General features: G+C 43.7%; 1 protein-coding gene across 3 annotated transcripts in view; it reads right to left on the bottom strand.

Annotated features, from left to right (window-relative positions):
- The window catches only part of UXS1 (UDP-glucuronate decarboxylase 1), a 117,683-nt gene extending 101,125 nt beyond the window's left edge, over positions 1-16,558 (bottom strand). For all 3 annotated transcript variants that reach the window (XM_054585845.1, XM_054585853.1, XM_054585836.1), the window contains exon 1: positions 16,391-16,558. In XM_054585845.1, the coding sequence (XP_054441820.1) occupies positions 16,391-16,484 (94 nt within the window). In that variant the 5' untranslated portion in view covers positions 16,485-16,558. The remainder of the gene's footprint in view (positions 1-16,390) is intronic.
- Positions 16,559-17,065: the final 507 nt, after the last annotated feature.

Genomic DNA, 17,065 nt, shown 5'->3' on the forward strand with positions numbered 1-17,065 from the left:
TCATCCAATCCCTATTCCTCCCCCTGCTTTTGACATATTTCAAACTGTTCCATGTACCCATGCCTCTGTTTCTATTTTGTTTGTCAGTTTATTCACCATAATTTATAAATGGAAAGAGAAGCTATCGTGTAACCAAACCCAGAACGCAAAGAGAGGACATAACATGCAAAGTTATGTTAACTTTTTTTTGGAAAGTAGAACATGATGATTTAAAACAAAACCGGAAAAAAATGTGTACACATAAAGATTCATGGCAAAGACAAAGGAAAAACTTTTTAAAAACAGAATATAACTTTGCGGTTACTTTTGCAGCATGCTGTTGAAAAGCGTTTTGTTCATAATATATTTGCTAATGGATCTTTATTTAGAATGCTAAAAAAAGCTTGATAGACATGAGCGTCACAAAAAATGTGCAAGACCTTTGTGGAAGAAATTATAAAACATGACTGAGAGCCAAAGAAAAAGATCTCACTACATAAAGAGATGTCACTATTTCTATATGGAAAGGCATTTTAATGTGCTAAACTTACGAGGATTGTGATTTTATCTTCTCTGCACTTCACTATCTAGTTTTTTCATATTGAACACATTTTTCCTATTTCCAATTATCTTATAATTTTTAAATGGGAGCTTTAAAAATCTTAACGATGTTTTAAGTCCACCTTTTCATTTCATGTTTAAAGGGGTAGAGAGGGAAAGGCGGTGTGGGAGGGATCTAGAAAGGCCATCTCCAAACCGCAGTGCCCACTGGCATGGAAAGTATGCTCACCTAAGACCAAGACCCATCCATGGCATGCCACATAAGTGATCAGGGCAGTGGGCACACTGGTGGAGTGGCCATCCCAGAGACAGAACCATGTCCAATGGCTGTGACTATAAATCAGCCCTGGAAAATGCCACCCTTCTATCTGCAGCTTTTGTCAAGGATGGCAGAGTCCAGGAGAGTGCAAGGACACAGGGCATGTGGGGCATGAGAGTGAGAGGGCAGGTGCAGGGAGGGCGTGCACAAGAGCGTGAGGAAACAGATGACGTGGGTGGGTGAAGAGTGGGGTGTGTGTGCTTGGGGAGCGGATGGGGGTAAAGGGCAGGAGAGGGGAGAAGCTTGGAGTGAGAGGTATAGGAGCAGGTGGGGGAGCAAGAGAGGAAACAAGTGGAAAGTAGGATATTCCTGCAAAGAGGGTGTGAGAGCAAGAGAAGGTGAGGTAGAGGAAGTGAGTGGAAAAGGAGGGAAGTAGGGGTATGTGTTACAGGTGAGGTGGGGTGTGAGAAGGAGCAGGTGGGAGTCTGAGAAGGGGAAAGGTGTGAGTGGGCAGGTACAAGGGGGCTGGGAAGGAGAGGGACAAGTGCCTTGGGAGGCCTCTGGCGGAGCCTAGGGGGTCAGCTATGGGAGGGGCATTGCCGAAAGAGCAGCAGGGAGGGACCTGGCCTGGGAGCCAAGCAGGTATGCAGGTGCCTGTGACAGGTGCAGGTGTTGTAGCAGGTGCAGATGCAAAACACTCCACTCTGGAAAAACTGGGCCCTGCAGCCTCAACACCCTGGCCTAGATACGATGCTGCTGCTGGGCTTGAAGCATTAGCCTTCCAACCACCCAATCTGGGATATTGGGGCTGTGGGGTCTTCAAGAGAGATAAGCTGACCTGGGCCCACTGCACTGTCTCCCCATTAGCCACACCAGAGTCATCTGACATTATGTCCACTGAATCCCAACCTAGAACCTGCATGTTTTGTTTTCAGAAAATACTATAAAAATGTTCAAAGATACTAAGAATAAAATCCCCAAATCTTAAAACACTAAAAAAAAAGTTTTGCTCTGGCTGAGTGGCTCTGTATGGAGCATCGTCCCATACTCTAAAAGGCTGTAGGCTTGATTTCTGGTCAAGGCATATACCTAGGTGGTGGGTTCGACTCCCATTTGAGGAGTGTGCAGGCAACTGATCAATGTTTCTCTCCCTCACTCGCTCACGCTCGCTCTCTCTCTCTCTCTCTCTCAAATCAATGAATATATCCTTGGGTAAGGATTAAAAACATAAAATGATTCTCATTTTCTAGGAAATTCAGATTCATTCTGAAAAAGACTACTGTGAAGGGGTTCCAATGTTTTCTGTTGTTGCTTTACTTCACTTATTTACTTTGGTTACAGCAATAAAAAAAGTGAATCAAGAAGTCAAAGAAACTGCCATGGCTGGTGTGACTCAGTGGACTGAGCGCCAGCCTGAGAACCAAAGGGTGGCTGGCTCGATTCCCAGTCTGGCACATGTCTGGGTTGCAGGCCAGGTCCCCAATAAGGGGCGCACAAGAGACAACCACACATTGATGTTTCCCTCCCTCTCTTTCTCCCTCCCTTCCCCTCTGTCTAAAAACAAATAAATAAAATCTTGGGGGAAAAAAGTCAAAGAAACTGACGAATTAAATTGAAATTTAGTCCTTGCTCTTCTGAGTGAAGGGGAGATTAAAAAAAGGAAGAAAAAAAAAACCTTGACCCGTCCTCTGAGGAGCACCCACTTCTACTGCCCTTCCCGCTTGAGAAGAGTCCCTCCATCACAGGTTATTGTTATGACACACACACCTGGAAACATCTTTTTTTCCTGATGGCTCGTCAACTGAAACTATCACCTATTTAAAGAAATCATTTTAATTCCTCATAGTTTTTTTAAAAAAGTATTATTACTACCTACAAAGTATGAGAACATATATTTATTTTATAAGTTAAGAAAATGAAAAAGCAAAGTTAGGCGACTTATCCAAAATTATTCTCATCAAACGTTTACTCATCTCACTGACTACAGTTTTTGTCGTATCAGTCTTCAAGTTCTGTCTTTAAGGACCCAAAGAATCCTGCTCCTTGCACCCTGTCACCTCAATGCCTATGGTCACGCTGGTACTTTTGCCTTCACCTCCACTGTCCAAATCCTATCCATCCTCTGAATACAAACTCCCAGGCCTGAGGGCCTCCCCATTCCTTCACAGTTCCTGGTCTTATTGTCTCACTGAATATTTTGACCAGATTCTTTAAAACTACATGGGGAAATAGAAAAGCTGTTGAAGATAAAAATTCCCAAGTTCTAAATTCTGTTTCTAGTCTCAGAACATTTCTGACACCAAATAAGTAGGCTTTTCTACACCAACAACCAATCTCTCCAACTCTCTAGCCATCAACTGGGTATTTAACAATTCATTCCAGTTCTGACATTCACAGCCTCGAGTTAGCATCACACTCTATAGGTTAAGGGCTCAATCCTGCAAGACTGCCCCCATTTCAGACTCTAACCACAAGTCTCAGGGGCTACCTATGCTTCTGACAAATCAGCTATGTATCAGGGATTTCCACAACTCCCTCCTTGGGTTCAAAAATTTGCTAGAACAGCTCACATAACTCAGGAAAACAGTTTCATTAAAACACTGGTTTATTGTAAAGGATACAACTCAGGAACAGCCAAATGGAAGAGATGCATAGGGCAACACATGGGGAAGGGACTGAGGCTTCCATGACCTGAGACAGCACAGGAACTTGGGCCAGGAGGCCTAGTTAGGAGCAGGAGGTCAGAAGGAACTCAGGATAAGCTTATGGCAAAACTGTCACCCCCCTCGTCTCCCTGCTCAAAATCACAGAGGTAGCTGATTTTATCCCCTTCTAACTGCCTGCTTAAACTACTGACCCACCACGTTTAGCTGATCAAGGTTTGTCGGCTAGTCTACCTTCCAAGGGTGGTGGTAATGAGCAGTCATCCATCTCGCTCCCACAGCTCAGGCCAATATAGTTACCAGGCAAGACAGCTGGAAAAGGAAGTCACCCAGGCCTGAAATGTAATATTCCGAAAGCCCACCTTTTTCAAAAGAGTCTGCCTCTTCCAAAATCAAGATGGCAGAGGAGTGAGGGGAAGTCACACTGACCTCCGCCCAGGACCAACCTGGAATTACAACTAAATTGAGGGAAAAATCACCTTGAACGAACAGCTGAACAATAGCGAGAGAGGAGCCATGTAACCTTGGAGACAGAAGAATCAGCGTTAGTGCAATCTAACTGGTAAGGAGTGAAGTAGAGACTCAAGAAGGCGGGTGGGCGCCCATGGGCGGCAGTACCAGAAGGATACTGAAACAGCCAGCTGGATAGACCTGGGAAGAGCGGGGTCTAAACAAAAAGCGGGGATCTCCAGCCTACAGCACCAGAGCCCCAAAAGTACATAGATAACAGGCAGCTGTGAAAAGCAGCAGGGTTGCTCTCTGACACAGACGGGCAGCTGAAGACAGGAAAGTCATTTAAAAAGCCAACACGTAAATTTTTCTTTACAGCCACTTACTTGGGTTCTGGCAAAGGCGGGGGCAGAGTGGGCTGGAGACGCCTGAAGAGAGACTTGGGAAGGAGGCTTCAGGGAGAGAACAGAGAGAGTAGCTGGCAGGATCCCGGTGCTGATTCATCCTCCATGCAGCAGCAGCCATCTGGCTCAGGCAGACCCCTCCCCTGAGCAGCAGCAGCATAAGAGGACCCAATAAACCCGCCCCCAGGAAGGACTCTGCCCCACCCTTTGGTGTCTCTAAGCTGGCCTGCTGAGTGCAGAGTGACTAGATTAACAGCTAAAGGAGACAGCCACAGACAGTAGATTCCTGGAAGTCTCAAACCACTGCCTAAGATCAGAGAGGGTCAACATCTGACATCACCAGAGACAGATCCAGAAAGGAAAAAAAAACAAAACAAAACAAAAAACAAAAAACAGCAGTCTCCTACGATAGAAGTTCACACCCCAAAGTCAGGAAACCAAGACAGATCATTAAGAAGCAGAAGGAAAAAAGAAGAGTCTCATGAATAATGGGAAGACAAAGAAACACCTCTCACTCGAAGAGAAAGGAGGAATCCCCACAAAGAGAACTAAATGAAATTGAGGCAACTAAAACTATCACATGTCAAGTTCAAATCAATGGTTCTAAGGAAGCTCAATGAGCTCAGTGAGCTCAGAGAGAATTATCAGAAACTACAGGGAAACTACGAGGAACTTACTGCAAACTATATCAGCATGAAAAGGGACATAGAAACTATCAACAAGAGACAAGAGGAAATGAAGAATACAATTTCTGAACTGAAGAACACAGTAGAAGGAATCAAAATCACGTTAGATGAAGCAGAGGAATGAATCAGCGAGCTGGAGGACAAGGTAGAAAAAAGCTCCCAGAAAGAGCAAGAAAATGAAAAGAGACTCGAAAAGAATGAAGGGGCATTTAGGGAAATCCAGGACAACCTGAAACGTAATAATATCCATATAATAGGGATTCCAGAAGGAGAAGAGGAGGAGGAAGGGATACAGAACTTGTTTGAAAAAGTCATGATGCAATACTTCCCTAACTGGGGGAGAGAAAAAGTCACACAAGTCCAGGAAGCACAGAGGGTCCCATTCAATAGGAACCCAATGAGGTCCACTCCAAGACACATCATCATGAAAACGGCAAATATCAAAGACAAATGGAGAATCCTAAAGGCAACAAGGGAGAAACAGGTAGTAACACACAATGGAGCCCCGGTACAACTAGCAGCTGACTTCTCAAGAGAAACACTATAAGCCAGAAGGGAATGGCAAGAATTATTCCAAGTCATGAAAAGCAAAGGCCTGCAACCAAGACTGCTCTACCCAGCAAGGTTCTCAATTAAAATGGAAGGTGAAATAAGGAGTTTCCCAGACAAAAGAAGGCTAAAAGAATATACCTCCATCAAACCAGCACTGCAAAATATAAGAAAGGGAATGCTGTAAGAGGAAGAAAAAGAGTATGAATACCCAGTTCCTTTCACAGTTACCAATACTTGATATTACCGATATTTTTAATATGTATTAATCTGATTGTGACAATGATGTGTTATTTTAAGTGTTACTTTATTATTTGTTGAAACTAAACCTGTTTTTGTATATTTATTGCCTATTTCTATTTTTTTTAAAAAAGCTTTAAATAAGTTTTTGATATTCTTTATCCATTTTTTGATTAAATGTTTGTAGAATGTTTGCCCTAGGGAAAAAACAAAACAACTGTTAACCCTTTTATAAATGTGTTGCAAGTACTTTCCTATTCTATTACTTGTCCTTTAACTTTTTTACATGAATATTACTGTATAGTCTGAAATGTTTAATATAGTCATATCATCAATATTTTGCTTTATAGCTTCTGGATTTGAATATTTTACTTCAAGGTAAGAAAAATATTGTTTTGTATTTTCTCCTAAAACTCCTTAGATTTTACGTATTTATTTTTAACTCACCTGAATATTTGTTGTATAATGTGTGAAATATGGCTCTATCTTTGTTTTAGTTCAAGTAATAGTGGTCAATGCACCTTATATGTTGAATAAGCCTTATTTTCCCCATTGATTTGAAATCTCAATTTAACCATAGACTACATTGTTAGACAGATACGTTTGTTTCTAGAATGCTCATTTTATTTCATTGATCTATTTATTTCTGTGCAGGTGTCATGATTGCTGAGACTTTATAATGGTTTTAAATTTTTTAATATTTTATCATGGATCTTGACATTAAAAAAGTAAATAAAGAAAATCAATCTGCATTTTAAAAAAAAGAAAGGAGGAACTCCTACCTTTTGAGACAACATGGATGGAAACTGGAGAATATTATGGTAAGTAAAACAAGCCAGTCAGTGAAAGACAAATACCATATGATCTCACCTATCAGTAGAATCTATTCAACAAAATATACTAACGAACAAAATAAACCACAGGCACAGAAACATGGAGCAGAATGAAAGTGACCAGAGGGGATGGGAAAGGAGGACAATGGTGGAAAGAAGGGGAAGGAACTAAACATAGAACATGTATGAATGACCCATGGACATGGACAAGAGTGGGAATTGACTGTGGGAGAGTGGGGTACGTGGCATGGGTGGAGGTGGGCAAAGGAGGAAAGACTGAGACAACTGTACTAGAATAAACATGATTTTAAAATAAAATTTTTTAAAAAGCCTGCCTCTTCGCACATGCCCAATTTGCCTCCCGCCAGCTTATAAAAGCAGCCCAGCATAGTCAGCCCCTGAGCCAGTTCTTTCCTCTGTGCTGCCTCTTTCCTCTGTGCTTGCTCAAGCACAAGCTTAATAAAATCTGTCTGAAAGTTTCTCAGGGGTTTCCTCTCAATTTTGTATCTTGGGGAACCCAAGAATCCCAATGCCAATAATACCCTTTCCAGGTGCACCACCCTCACAGCACCTCTTCCTATTTACCAGCCAGGAAGCTCAACAAAATCCCATTGTTCCTGAGTTTATAATGCTCAATCTCCAGCCCCCTCTCACCCCAATCCTCTTCCAGAAGGTCCCTGGGTGGAGTAGAAAGTGCCAATTTTCTTAAGCACAAGTTGGGTCTTTCTGGGGATCGGCCCCATCCTGAAGCCATCCAGGGGCCCCACCCTAAGTCATTTCATTGGCGTAAACTCAGACATGACCAAAATGGGGCTCTTATGAATAGCAAAGCTGTTCCCAGCCGAAGGTTTTAAAAATTCTGTGCCAGGAACAGGGGACAAAGATCAAATATATTTTTCCCGTATACCACACCAGGCATGAGCAAATAGTTGCAATTTATTTCACAAAGGGTAGTTAACACCCTCAATTTATAAAGTGCTGTTAAAAATATGGGGAAAAGAAGATGAAAAACTCAATCGAAAAATCGGCAAAAACATGAACAGTTTTCAGAAAAAGACAAAATAACAGTGCTTAAACGTTTGAAAAATAACTTAAGGACATTCAATAAGAGAAACACATGTTAAAGCAAGGAGATACCATTTCTCAGACTGGTGAAAAAGTCTGACTTGTTAGTTCAGTCTGCTGAGCGACAGAGAGGAAACAGCTGTTCTGCACTGCTGTTGAGAACACCTGCACAAGTTTACCCACTGCAGCACTATTTGTAATAGCAAAATATTTCAAGGAACTGAAATGTCTTCCATGGGATGCTGGTCAAATAAAATGCAGTGCACACATACACAGGAATATTATGCAGCTGTAGAACAGAACAAAAGTGATCTCTACATACTCATCTGGAGCCCTTTTCAGGAAACACTGAGAGCATGAAAGAGAAAAGAGGCAAATCAGTCTGGATAGTATGCTACCTTTAGGGTAAAAAGAAAAAATACAGTATGTGCATTATACAGACTATGCCTATATTTGCTAAAAGATACCTAGAATTGATAAAAACAAACCAATAAAAATAGGCACAGGGTGGAGAAACTATAGAGATTACAGTCTGACTTACTTTAATACAGTTTAACTTTTGACACCTCATAGATATTGTGGGTTTAGTTCCAGGCCACAGCAGTAAAGTGAGTATCACAGTTAAGTGAGTCAAACTCTCAGCTGGTGGAGGGTCTTGCCTCCAGTCTGTAAAAAAAATCAAACATCTGTGAAGCACAAAAAAGTGAAGTGCAGCAAAATGAGGTGTGCCTACAACTGGTTGACACACTGTAACAATCAGAAAGAAAAAGCAAATCGTGAAATTGAACCAAAAAAGAAAAAATGAACCTAACTGGTATAAGGCATAGAAAAAAATTATTTCAAGCAGCTTTTGAACAAAATACTTAAAACTGCACAACCTAGTGGGATATATCCTAAGGACAAAAAAGAAGTACAAAGAAATACTGAATTTTCTTCAGATTGTTATTATTGATACAGTAATTCTGCAACTGTTTTGTCTGTATGGTAGTACAGAGCAAATGGGTTTTTACCTTTGTTAGAAACAAGATTTTCATTGTGAGGAAAAGGAAATAGTAATATAGGATGAGAAGAGATAAGGAAGAAAGCTTTTGTGTGAAGATTTAAATTGGGGGTATCAGCATAAATTCATGATTGGAAAAAGTATTTTCATTTCCTGGCTCTATCGCTGAAAGAGCTGAAAGCCATGACCCCTCAAAAGCAAAGGGCACACTAATGCTCAGACCCGATTTTTACACAACATTCTTCACTGAAAGGAAGCAGGGCTCCTTGGACAAATGGTAGATTCCAGGTTTGGGGCATGGAAAGCCTGAAGCACCTAGAGATCAAAGAAGTGCTCAAAGACTAAAAGTCCCAACTGGTTTAGAAAAAAGGAGGTGGGTATAAACTGATTGGTGGCCACTCGATTCTAATTCCTAGACCTGTGACTATGACCTTACTTGGAAAAAAAGGTCTCTGCGGATGTAACTACTAAAATTCTGCGGCACATCAAAATAATATATATTTTTTGCAGATCTGAAAAAAATATAGGTAAAATTCTGATTCACTCACACCAAACGGCTATTATTCTGTGAGCTGGTGTCATTTTTTTATTGGACTATTTAAGGGAAAAGAGATCAGAGCCCCTGACTAAATAGGTCCCATGTTTTAAAAATTCTTGCGGCACACCAGTTGAAAACCACTGTCCTAGATTATCAAGTTGGGCCCTAAATCCAGTGACAAGTGTCTGTACAAGGAATGAAGGGGAGATGTGACAGAAGAAGAGGACACAATGTGACCCACAGAGGCAGAGACTAAAATGATGCACCCACAGCCAAAACAATGGGAGCCTCAATGGAGCATGAGGAAGGGGAATGGCCCTCTGCACACCTTGATTTTCAGAACTGTGAGAGAATAAATTTCCCATTTTTCACTTAGTTTGTGGCATTTTGTTACAGCAACCACAGGAAACTAATACAGAGAGTAAAAGAAGAGGGAGGACAAGTTATTCTTTTCTTTTGAGAAGAACACCAGTCAACACGGAAGGATTTACAGAATTAGAAAATCACCATTTTGAAATTCCCAGTATAAATATTGACCCAGGCAAGGACTGTCAATGAACACTAAACGCACTGGCTGGAGAACTAGAGACGTTCCTAAGGTCTCCAAGAATCACCCTCACCCCCACCCCCACCCCCACCCCCACCCGGACCTGTGTACTGGGGAAACATGCCTTTAAAATGAAGTGATGCAGTGACCCTTATGTAACACAAGTCAACAAGCATTATCATAAAAAAATGTTTAACTGAATTTAATCATAAGAAAACAAATAAATAAATCCAGAATGGGGGATGTTTTGCAGGACAATTGGCCTCGGCTTTTTTAAAAAGGGTCATGAGAAAAGAGAGAGATATAGCCAAATGCAATGTGCGAACTTTGACTGGATCCTATACTTAGAAACGAAAACAGAATAAGCTATAAGATATTTATGATACGATTAGGGGAAATTCAAATATAGACTGTATATTAGATGATACTTATGTTAATTTTTAGAGAATGATAATGGTGGTGAGATTACATAGAATAATGCCTTTCGTTTTAGGAGGTTACATTAAAGTATTTAAAAAATGAAGTATTATTATGTCTGCAATTTTCAAACATTTCAAGAAAAAAAGTATAAAACAGGGAGAACAACAAATGTAGAAAAAAGACGAAACTGGTAAATCTAGGCAGAGGATTCCTTGGGTGTTTGCTGAATTATACTTTCAATAAAAGGAGTAGGAAACAGGTATGAAAATTCTTAAAATAAAACGTTGAGGGTTCAAAACAATTTCCAGGTTGCCCCTCCCCAGTCCTCAAAGAGGGAAGGGAGGGCAATCTCAGGCTCTGACTTACGGGTCTCAAGAGGAACCTGCATTTCCCCAGCTGAGTTTTATACTCCAGCCAATCCTACAGTTTGCTTGTTCTTCCCCATCTTTCTCCCTAAAGGCAGCTGTCATTAGGATGGTGTCTAACTCGCTGTGTCTCCTCCCTGGCAGCAGGCCTGCAAATGTTCACTGAGTGAATTTTGGAGGGACTGATTAGATTGCAAAACTACTCCAATAAAAGTCCCAACTCAGAGAAGTCTGAAGTCTGTTATCGTAAGTGCAAAGCTAACACACATAACATGCTTATATGTGGTTTTCAGGGTTTAATTTCATGGCTTCCTGAAATGTTCAGTGGAATAACAGCAACATGTATACAATAGAAGAGTACCACAAATACAATGTCATTACAACCAAATCCATAATACACTAAAAATTAAGTTAGTACTACTAGATATCGCTACTCTAGTTTTCAAGATGTTAAGATAAAAAGATATGACTCCTAAACTCCACTAAAATGTCAGAAAATAAACTTCGTTTTTATTCTTGTTGTTAAGGTATAAACTTATGTGGATAGGAAAAAGAGGAAGAAAATATTGCTGGAAGATGAATTAGGAGAATGGGAGACCAGCAGTGGGAAAGGCTGAGTTATACCTTAGAACAGCGATTTTCAACCGGTGTACTGCAAGAATTTTTTAAACATGCAATATATGACTATTTAGTCAGGGGCACTGACCTCTTTTCCCTTAGTCTGTCAAATAAAAGCATCCAACACAACAATAGCCTGCTGGTTTGAACAAATCAAAATTATATCTTTTTGGGGGTCAGATCGGCAAAAGATGCATTTTTTGGTGTATCGCAGAATTTTGGTAATTAGCTCATTTATGCCATGAAATGAAAAAGACTATCGCTGCCTTAGAAAGGTTGAGAATGATCATGCCGGTGCACTTGGATGTAGGATACAGGTAGCTAAGATAGAAAGTTTGACTTTCAAATCTATCTTAACAGCACTATGACTGCCAGCTCCCCTCCCTGCTTTGGCAGAAGATAGGCAGTTCCATCTCTGGAAAGGGCAGAATGGGGTCTCAGACTGGGGAGCCCCAAGTCCAACAGGGATGATAATCAAGGTACTTCAGCCCACTCCCCACTGGGCTCCCAGAATGCAGGCAGCCAGGCCTCCCTTTTCATGAGGGGCAGGGAGCAGCCTTGTCCCAACAGCTCAGAGGACAGTCCCACAGTACTGAGGTTGTGAGGCTCCTCCAAAATGTGACACAGCTTACTGTCAATAGGCAGCTCAGGGCTCCCTATCCACCCAAGTCCCCAAGTTCATCAGAAAGCTGAGAAGAGTCTCAAATAAGAAAGGGAGAAGTAACCTGGGAGAAACTCTTCAATGAGATGAAAATTGAACAGACAAAACTATCATGAAGAGAATACAACCATGAAACAAAGACCATATTTTTTTTATTTTTTTAATTCAGAAAACAAAAAAGAACTCTTTTAAGTGAAAAATGACAGCAAAAATAAAAACTTTTAAAAATTATTAGAAAAGTTAGAATACAAAGGAAATTTCCTAAAAGCAGAGCAAAACTTTAAAAAGGGGAGAAAGTTGGAAATTAAAGGACTAGACCAGGCAGTTCTAATGAGCACAGTAATATCCCAGAAAGAGAAAATGAGGGGAAGGCAATAACCAAAGAGCAGTTCAAGAAAACTTCCAGAACTGAAGAACTGGAGTTTCTGGATTGCAAGGGCTCAAAGGTATCCTGCACCCTGTGTATCAGGCACCTAAGCAGGGCACAGGGCGGGTTATCAGAGCAGGCTTTGCTGAACTGCAGCACCGACCAACTCTAAGAGGCTTGGAACAGCAAAGACATATCCTTCAGGGTTATTTCACTCTCAGGGAGTTGGGAGAGAGGCGGACTCTGCACACTGAGCACTGCCACCTGGAACACGGTAGAAACCTGCCTTCACAACTAACCTCTGGGCCCAGAAGTGAAGTGGGCACCCCGTCACCTCCCAGCACAGCGATTACATGAGGCCACCAAACTCCAGGAGTGAGGAAAGGCACAGGGGCAGAGCTGGAAGTTTGCAGTGAACACGAATACTACAGCAAAAAGATCCCGCAATCTTTAAGAAAAAATGCAAATCACATAGAAAGGGACTGAGCTGAAACTCCTCATCAACACTAGAAGTCAGAAAGGAATGAAATGATGCCTGAGTAATTCTGAGGGAACCCATTTCTAGAATTCTACATCATTAATCTATGAACTAAATGTGAAGAAAGGAAAGATGAACTCATGGACATAGCTCCAAATGTTCCTTCTGTGCACAACTGTGTGAAATAAGGAAGAGGAAATGAGGAGACAGGAGATGAGTGACAGGAAGAGCCGCTCTGAAGGCTGGGGCCCTTCTTCAGAAAGAGGCCCTGACGCTTCTGAGCATCCTGCAAGAAGACACAAGCAACCAACAAAGTGTTGGAGTTGAATCAGTAATAGTACCTCAAAAGCATAGTAAATTTTTTTTTAAAGCCAGATATTAGCTCCAAGGAAAGCAAAAATATATAGCATGGCTCACTATGAATGGCATTTAGTCATACACATGAATACTAAATGTTGATCTCTCCAAAATTCCCCAATACCTTTATTGGAGACGATGAGCATGGGGAGACGATGAGCATGGGTACAGAGGAAAGAGAATGAACAGTCACCTTCCAAAAAGGAAAGGCGCTAAGTAACAAATATCTACAAGTGAAAATTCAAGAGGCAGATCATTCTATGGCACAAAGACAAATACCAAAATAATCAGCTAGAAGAAATCAAGTGCCTGCCTCAGAGGAAGAGAAAATAGTGGCAGGGGCACTTTTCCCTAACAACTCTTGCAGAGGCTATTTGACTTTTTAAACTATAACTATGTGCATGCTAAAAAAACATTAAGGGTAACGGGAGCTGAGTCTCTGTTAACAGAGCCACCTAGTAGGTGTGCCAATTTTCAAACAATCAGACCCCAGAGCTTCTCCAATGACCTAACTGCACTGATCTAAGTGCCACAAGGACTGAAATGTGTAAGACATAATCCCTGTCCTGAAGGACTGGCAATTTTATTGAGAAGAAAACATATGCATAGAACTCACATGCAATGCAAGTTGGCGTATGCTAAGCCCCCTAAGCATGTACAGAAGAGTTATGTGGTAACAAGAAGGGAGCCTGGGCTCCAGAAGGCATAAAATACTGAGGAAGAGGAGGCAAAAGAAGAGGGATAGTGAGAAAGACTAGCAGAACCTGAAAGAGGAGCAGGCAGAGCATTTCCAGAAAGGGGACTGGCTAATAGTGACAGTTCGTGTAATTCAGGAGTATGGATAGTTCTTTCTCTACACAGGTGAGATTTTACTCATAATGGGGGAGGCAAGATTATTAATAAGGGAAAGTAGACACTAAAAATCTCAGAAGTCATTGTGAGCTTACCTTTTCAGCATCCTCGGACACTATCAGGAGCCCTGTAACATTTTTCCTGCCAAGTGTCTCAGACTTACTACCCCTGCTCCTTAGTAGCACTGCCTCTGCCCGAGTCTTAAATGCCTCACAGCTAAAACTGCCCACTTCACAAACTGGCACAGGCCTCTCCCAGGCCTGACTGCTCTGTCTGGTGAGGCAGCCTCACCGCTATACTTCACTTTCACACTCCAAAGACACGATCCTTCTTTGCAGTCCCAGAACATTCCCTGCTCTTGGCTGCCACAGGGCCTCTGGCACAAGCTGTCTGTTCTGGAAAACATCCCCTCCTCTACCTCTCTACTAATTCCTACAGATCCTTCAATTCTCAGCTCAAGTCTCAATTCCTCATAGAGACAAACGTGCCTGGTTGCTCTACCACAGTAGCCTCTGCCATAAACTCTTACGCATTCCTTTCCTTCTATCAGTTGATAATTTAACCCTCATCTGGGTGATATCTAATTCATGGCCATCTCACCTTGTAGGCCAGTCATTCTCAAAGTGAGTCCCCAAACCACAGTAGCAGATTCCCAGGAGAAGCTATTAGAAATGCAAATTTTCAGGCTACACCCAAGACCTACTGAATCAGAAACTTGAGGTAGGGGGCAGCAACTTGAGTTTTGCAAACCCCTCAGGTGAGTTTGAGGCCCACTGCCCTAGACTCCATGACTGCAAAGCTTAGGTGTTTTGCACTCTGTGGTGTCCCCTGGCGCCAAGCGCAGCAATAAGGAGTTGGTAGGATTTCCTGGTTGAATGAATGGTGAATACCTTTCCATGTCTCTCCTGAATCCCCTCCCTACCTTATTAATTCTAAATCCCTCTGTCTAACTTTAGAAACCCCCTTAATCAACAGTAAAGTGCTGCAGACCTAGTCTCTAGGCCCCAGCTCCCCAACCTTTCCATGTTCAAAACTTGGCTCTCCATAGCTTATCATCTGTGTGATCGCCCATAAATTTTCCTAATTTCTCTTGGCCTTAATTTCCTCATCTCTAAAATGGGAATAATTGGTACCTACTTCCTAGGACAGCTGAGATAATTAAATGTAACAATGAAAGAGGCTCATGCCTGCACATAAACAGTGAGCACTAAGCAAATTTTGGTAATATAATTATTGTCATAACAATAATTATGCAACTTTAAGTGGTCTTTCCCATTAGGTCTCAGCTTTCTTACTTAAAATAGACTACACACACTTCCTCCCTCCAAAACTACTCACATCTAACATCCACCCATAGCCTGAAACCTGGCCTAGCAACCAGAAGCCCTACTAGCACTTCCTCAGCTCCACCTCCTGGAATAGCTGGGCTCCAGTAAACATGCTGGGTCTGAATCACACGTCGTCCTAGTATTTAACCTAAATCACTTTCCGGGGTCTCCTCTCCCCTCGGGAATCAGAGCTTAATAACTTGACCGGTTAAGCAGGTGGTTTCATTGTGTCCGGTGGCTAGGATTCAAACGGAGCTCACTGGGAGCTATTTCTGGTCCAATTTTGGTACTTGGTAAAGTATTAATAGCAACAATTAAAATATACTCCCATCCTACAGATCAAATTTAAAAATAATAATAACGGTTTCTGCCTCTAAGACACAGGGCCCAATACCTGCCCTGTCTCGGGTGCAACCGTGAGTGATACAGTGACGAGAACCACAACACACGGAAGCGCCTGTCCCCCTGGGCCAGGGCAGGCTAGGAAAGCCGCCCGCCGAGCCCTGGGAATCTCGAGAGCCCGCACACCTCGCAGCGGCCGCTAGCCGGCGGGGGCCAACAATACTCGTCTCCCCAACAGCTACGATAACGCTGAGTAATTTTCTTGCGGAGCGAACAGTCGGAGCGTGGTCTATGCCAACGGCAACAGTATTTTTATCCTACTTAACCATCACGGCACAGCGGCGCGGCGGTGGACGCCCCCAGAGTGTCCCCGCGCGGCACGCTCCGGAATCGCCAGTCGGGACTCTTACCGGCTCCCGGGGCGACGTGGACAACAGTCGCACGCGTCGAAGGAGGTACCTGGGGCAGTGGGCTGGGGCCACTGGGCACGAAGTTGCCCAGGACAGCGGCAACTCCGCCGCGCTGGGCCCCATGGTCACTGAGGTCCAGGGCAAGGGACCCTTCTCCGGGCTACCCTATCTCCGCGCCGGGCCTAACCGGTCGAGCGTCTGAGCCCAAGTTGGCTGGCTGCTTTGCCGCAAAAGTGGAAAGAGGTTGAATCCGAAGACCCTGGAAAGTAGTGGGAGCACGAAGCGCAGGTCCCGGCGGGAAAGGAGACGCGGCTGCAGGGCCGCCTCCGGGGCCGCATACAACCCTCCGACCCCCGCCCCGCCGCCGCGAGCCCAGGAATGAATGAGGATCCCCGGCCGGCCAAGGGCGGTCACTCACAGGCGACGTAGGCGAGCAGCGCGATGCCCAACAGCAGCTTCATTCTCCTGCGGTTGACGGCAGACACGAGGCGCAGGAGCGCCTTGCTCACCATCCCCGGGAGTACGCCGGTCTATGGGCCTGCCTCTCGGGGACGCCTGCTGCACAATGCGCGGTGGCGGCGGCGGCAGCCGCGGAGAGCCCCGCCCCCTGGCCGTCCCCGAGGCTCCGCCTCCGCGCTCCCGGTTTCCTGCTGGCAGAACCACCGCGCACGCGCGACTCCGCCCCCGCCCACCGCCTCCGTTGCCCTCCTGCTGTCCCGCCTCTCCGCCTTCTCTCCCACCCCGCTACACTGCGGCGGCTGTCACCTCGGTTTTCGAAGAATGTAGCTGGGAAGGGTGGCGCGGCGGGCGCAGCGTGTGCGCGTACTGGAGTGTTTTCCCAGGAGGTGCCGCAGGCGCGGAATACGGGAAAGTTGCGTCCCCAGCCTGATACCGCGGTCGCCAGGCTTCCGAGTCCAACCCACCTGGTGGCATGCGGAAGGCAGTCAAATTTTACGATGAAAAGAAATATTTATTCTAAATTTGGCGTGTCTTTGAAGTTCTTTGAAGGCCTCCTCTCAAAGTTCTCTGGGCTGTTTTGTTGGCTTTAGTTACAGAAGCAGCAGAGAAAATGATTAATCCCCAAAACTGCTAA

The sequence above is a fragment of the Pteronotus mesoamericanus genome, unplaced genomic scaffold (assembly GCF_021234165.1).
Source record: "Pteronotus mesoamericanus isolate MK-2021 breed Mesoamerican mustached bat unplaced genomic scaffold, CSHL_Meso_final contig_121, whole genome shotgun sequence".
Lineage (NCBI taxonomy): Eukaryota > Metazoa > Chordata > Mammalia > Chiroptera > Mormoopidae > Pteronotus > Pteronotus mesoamericanus.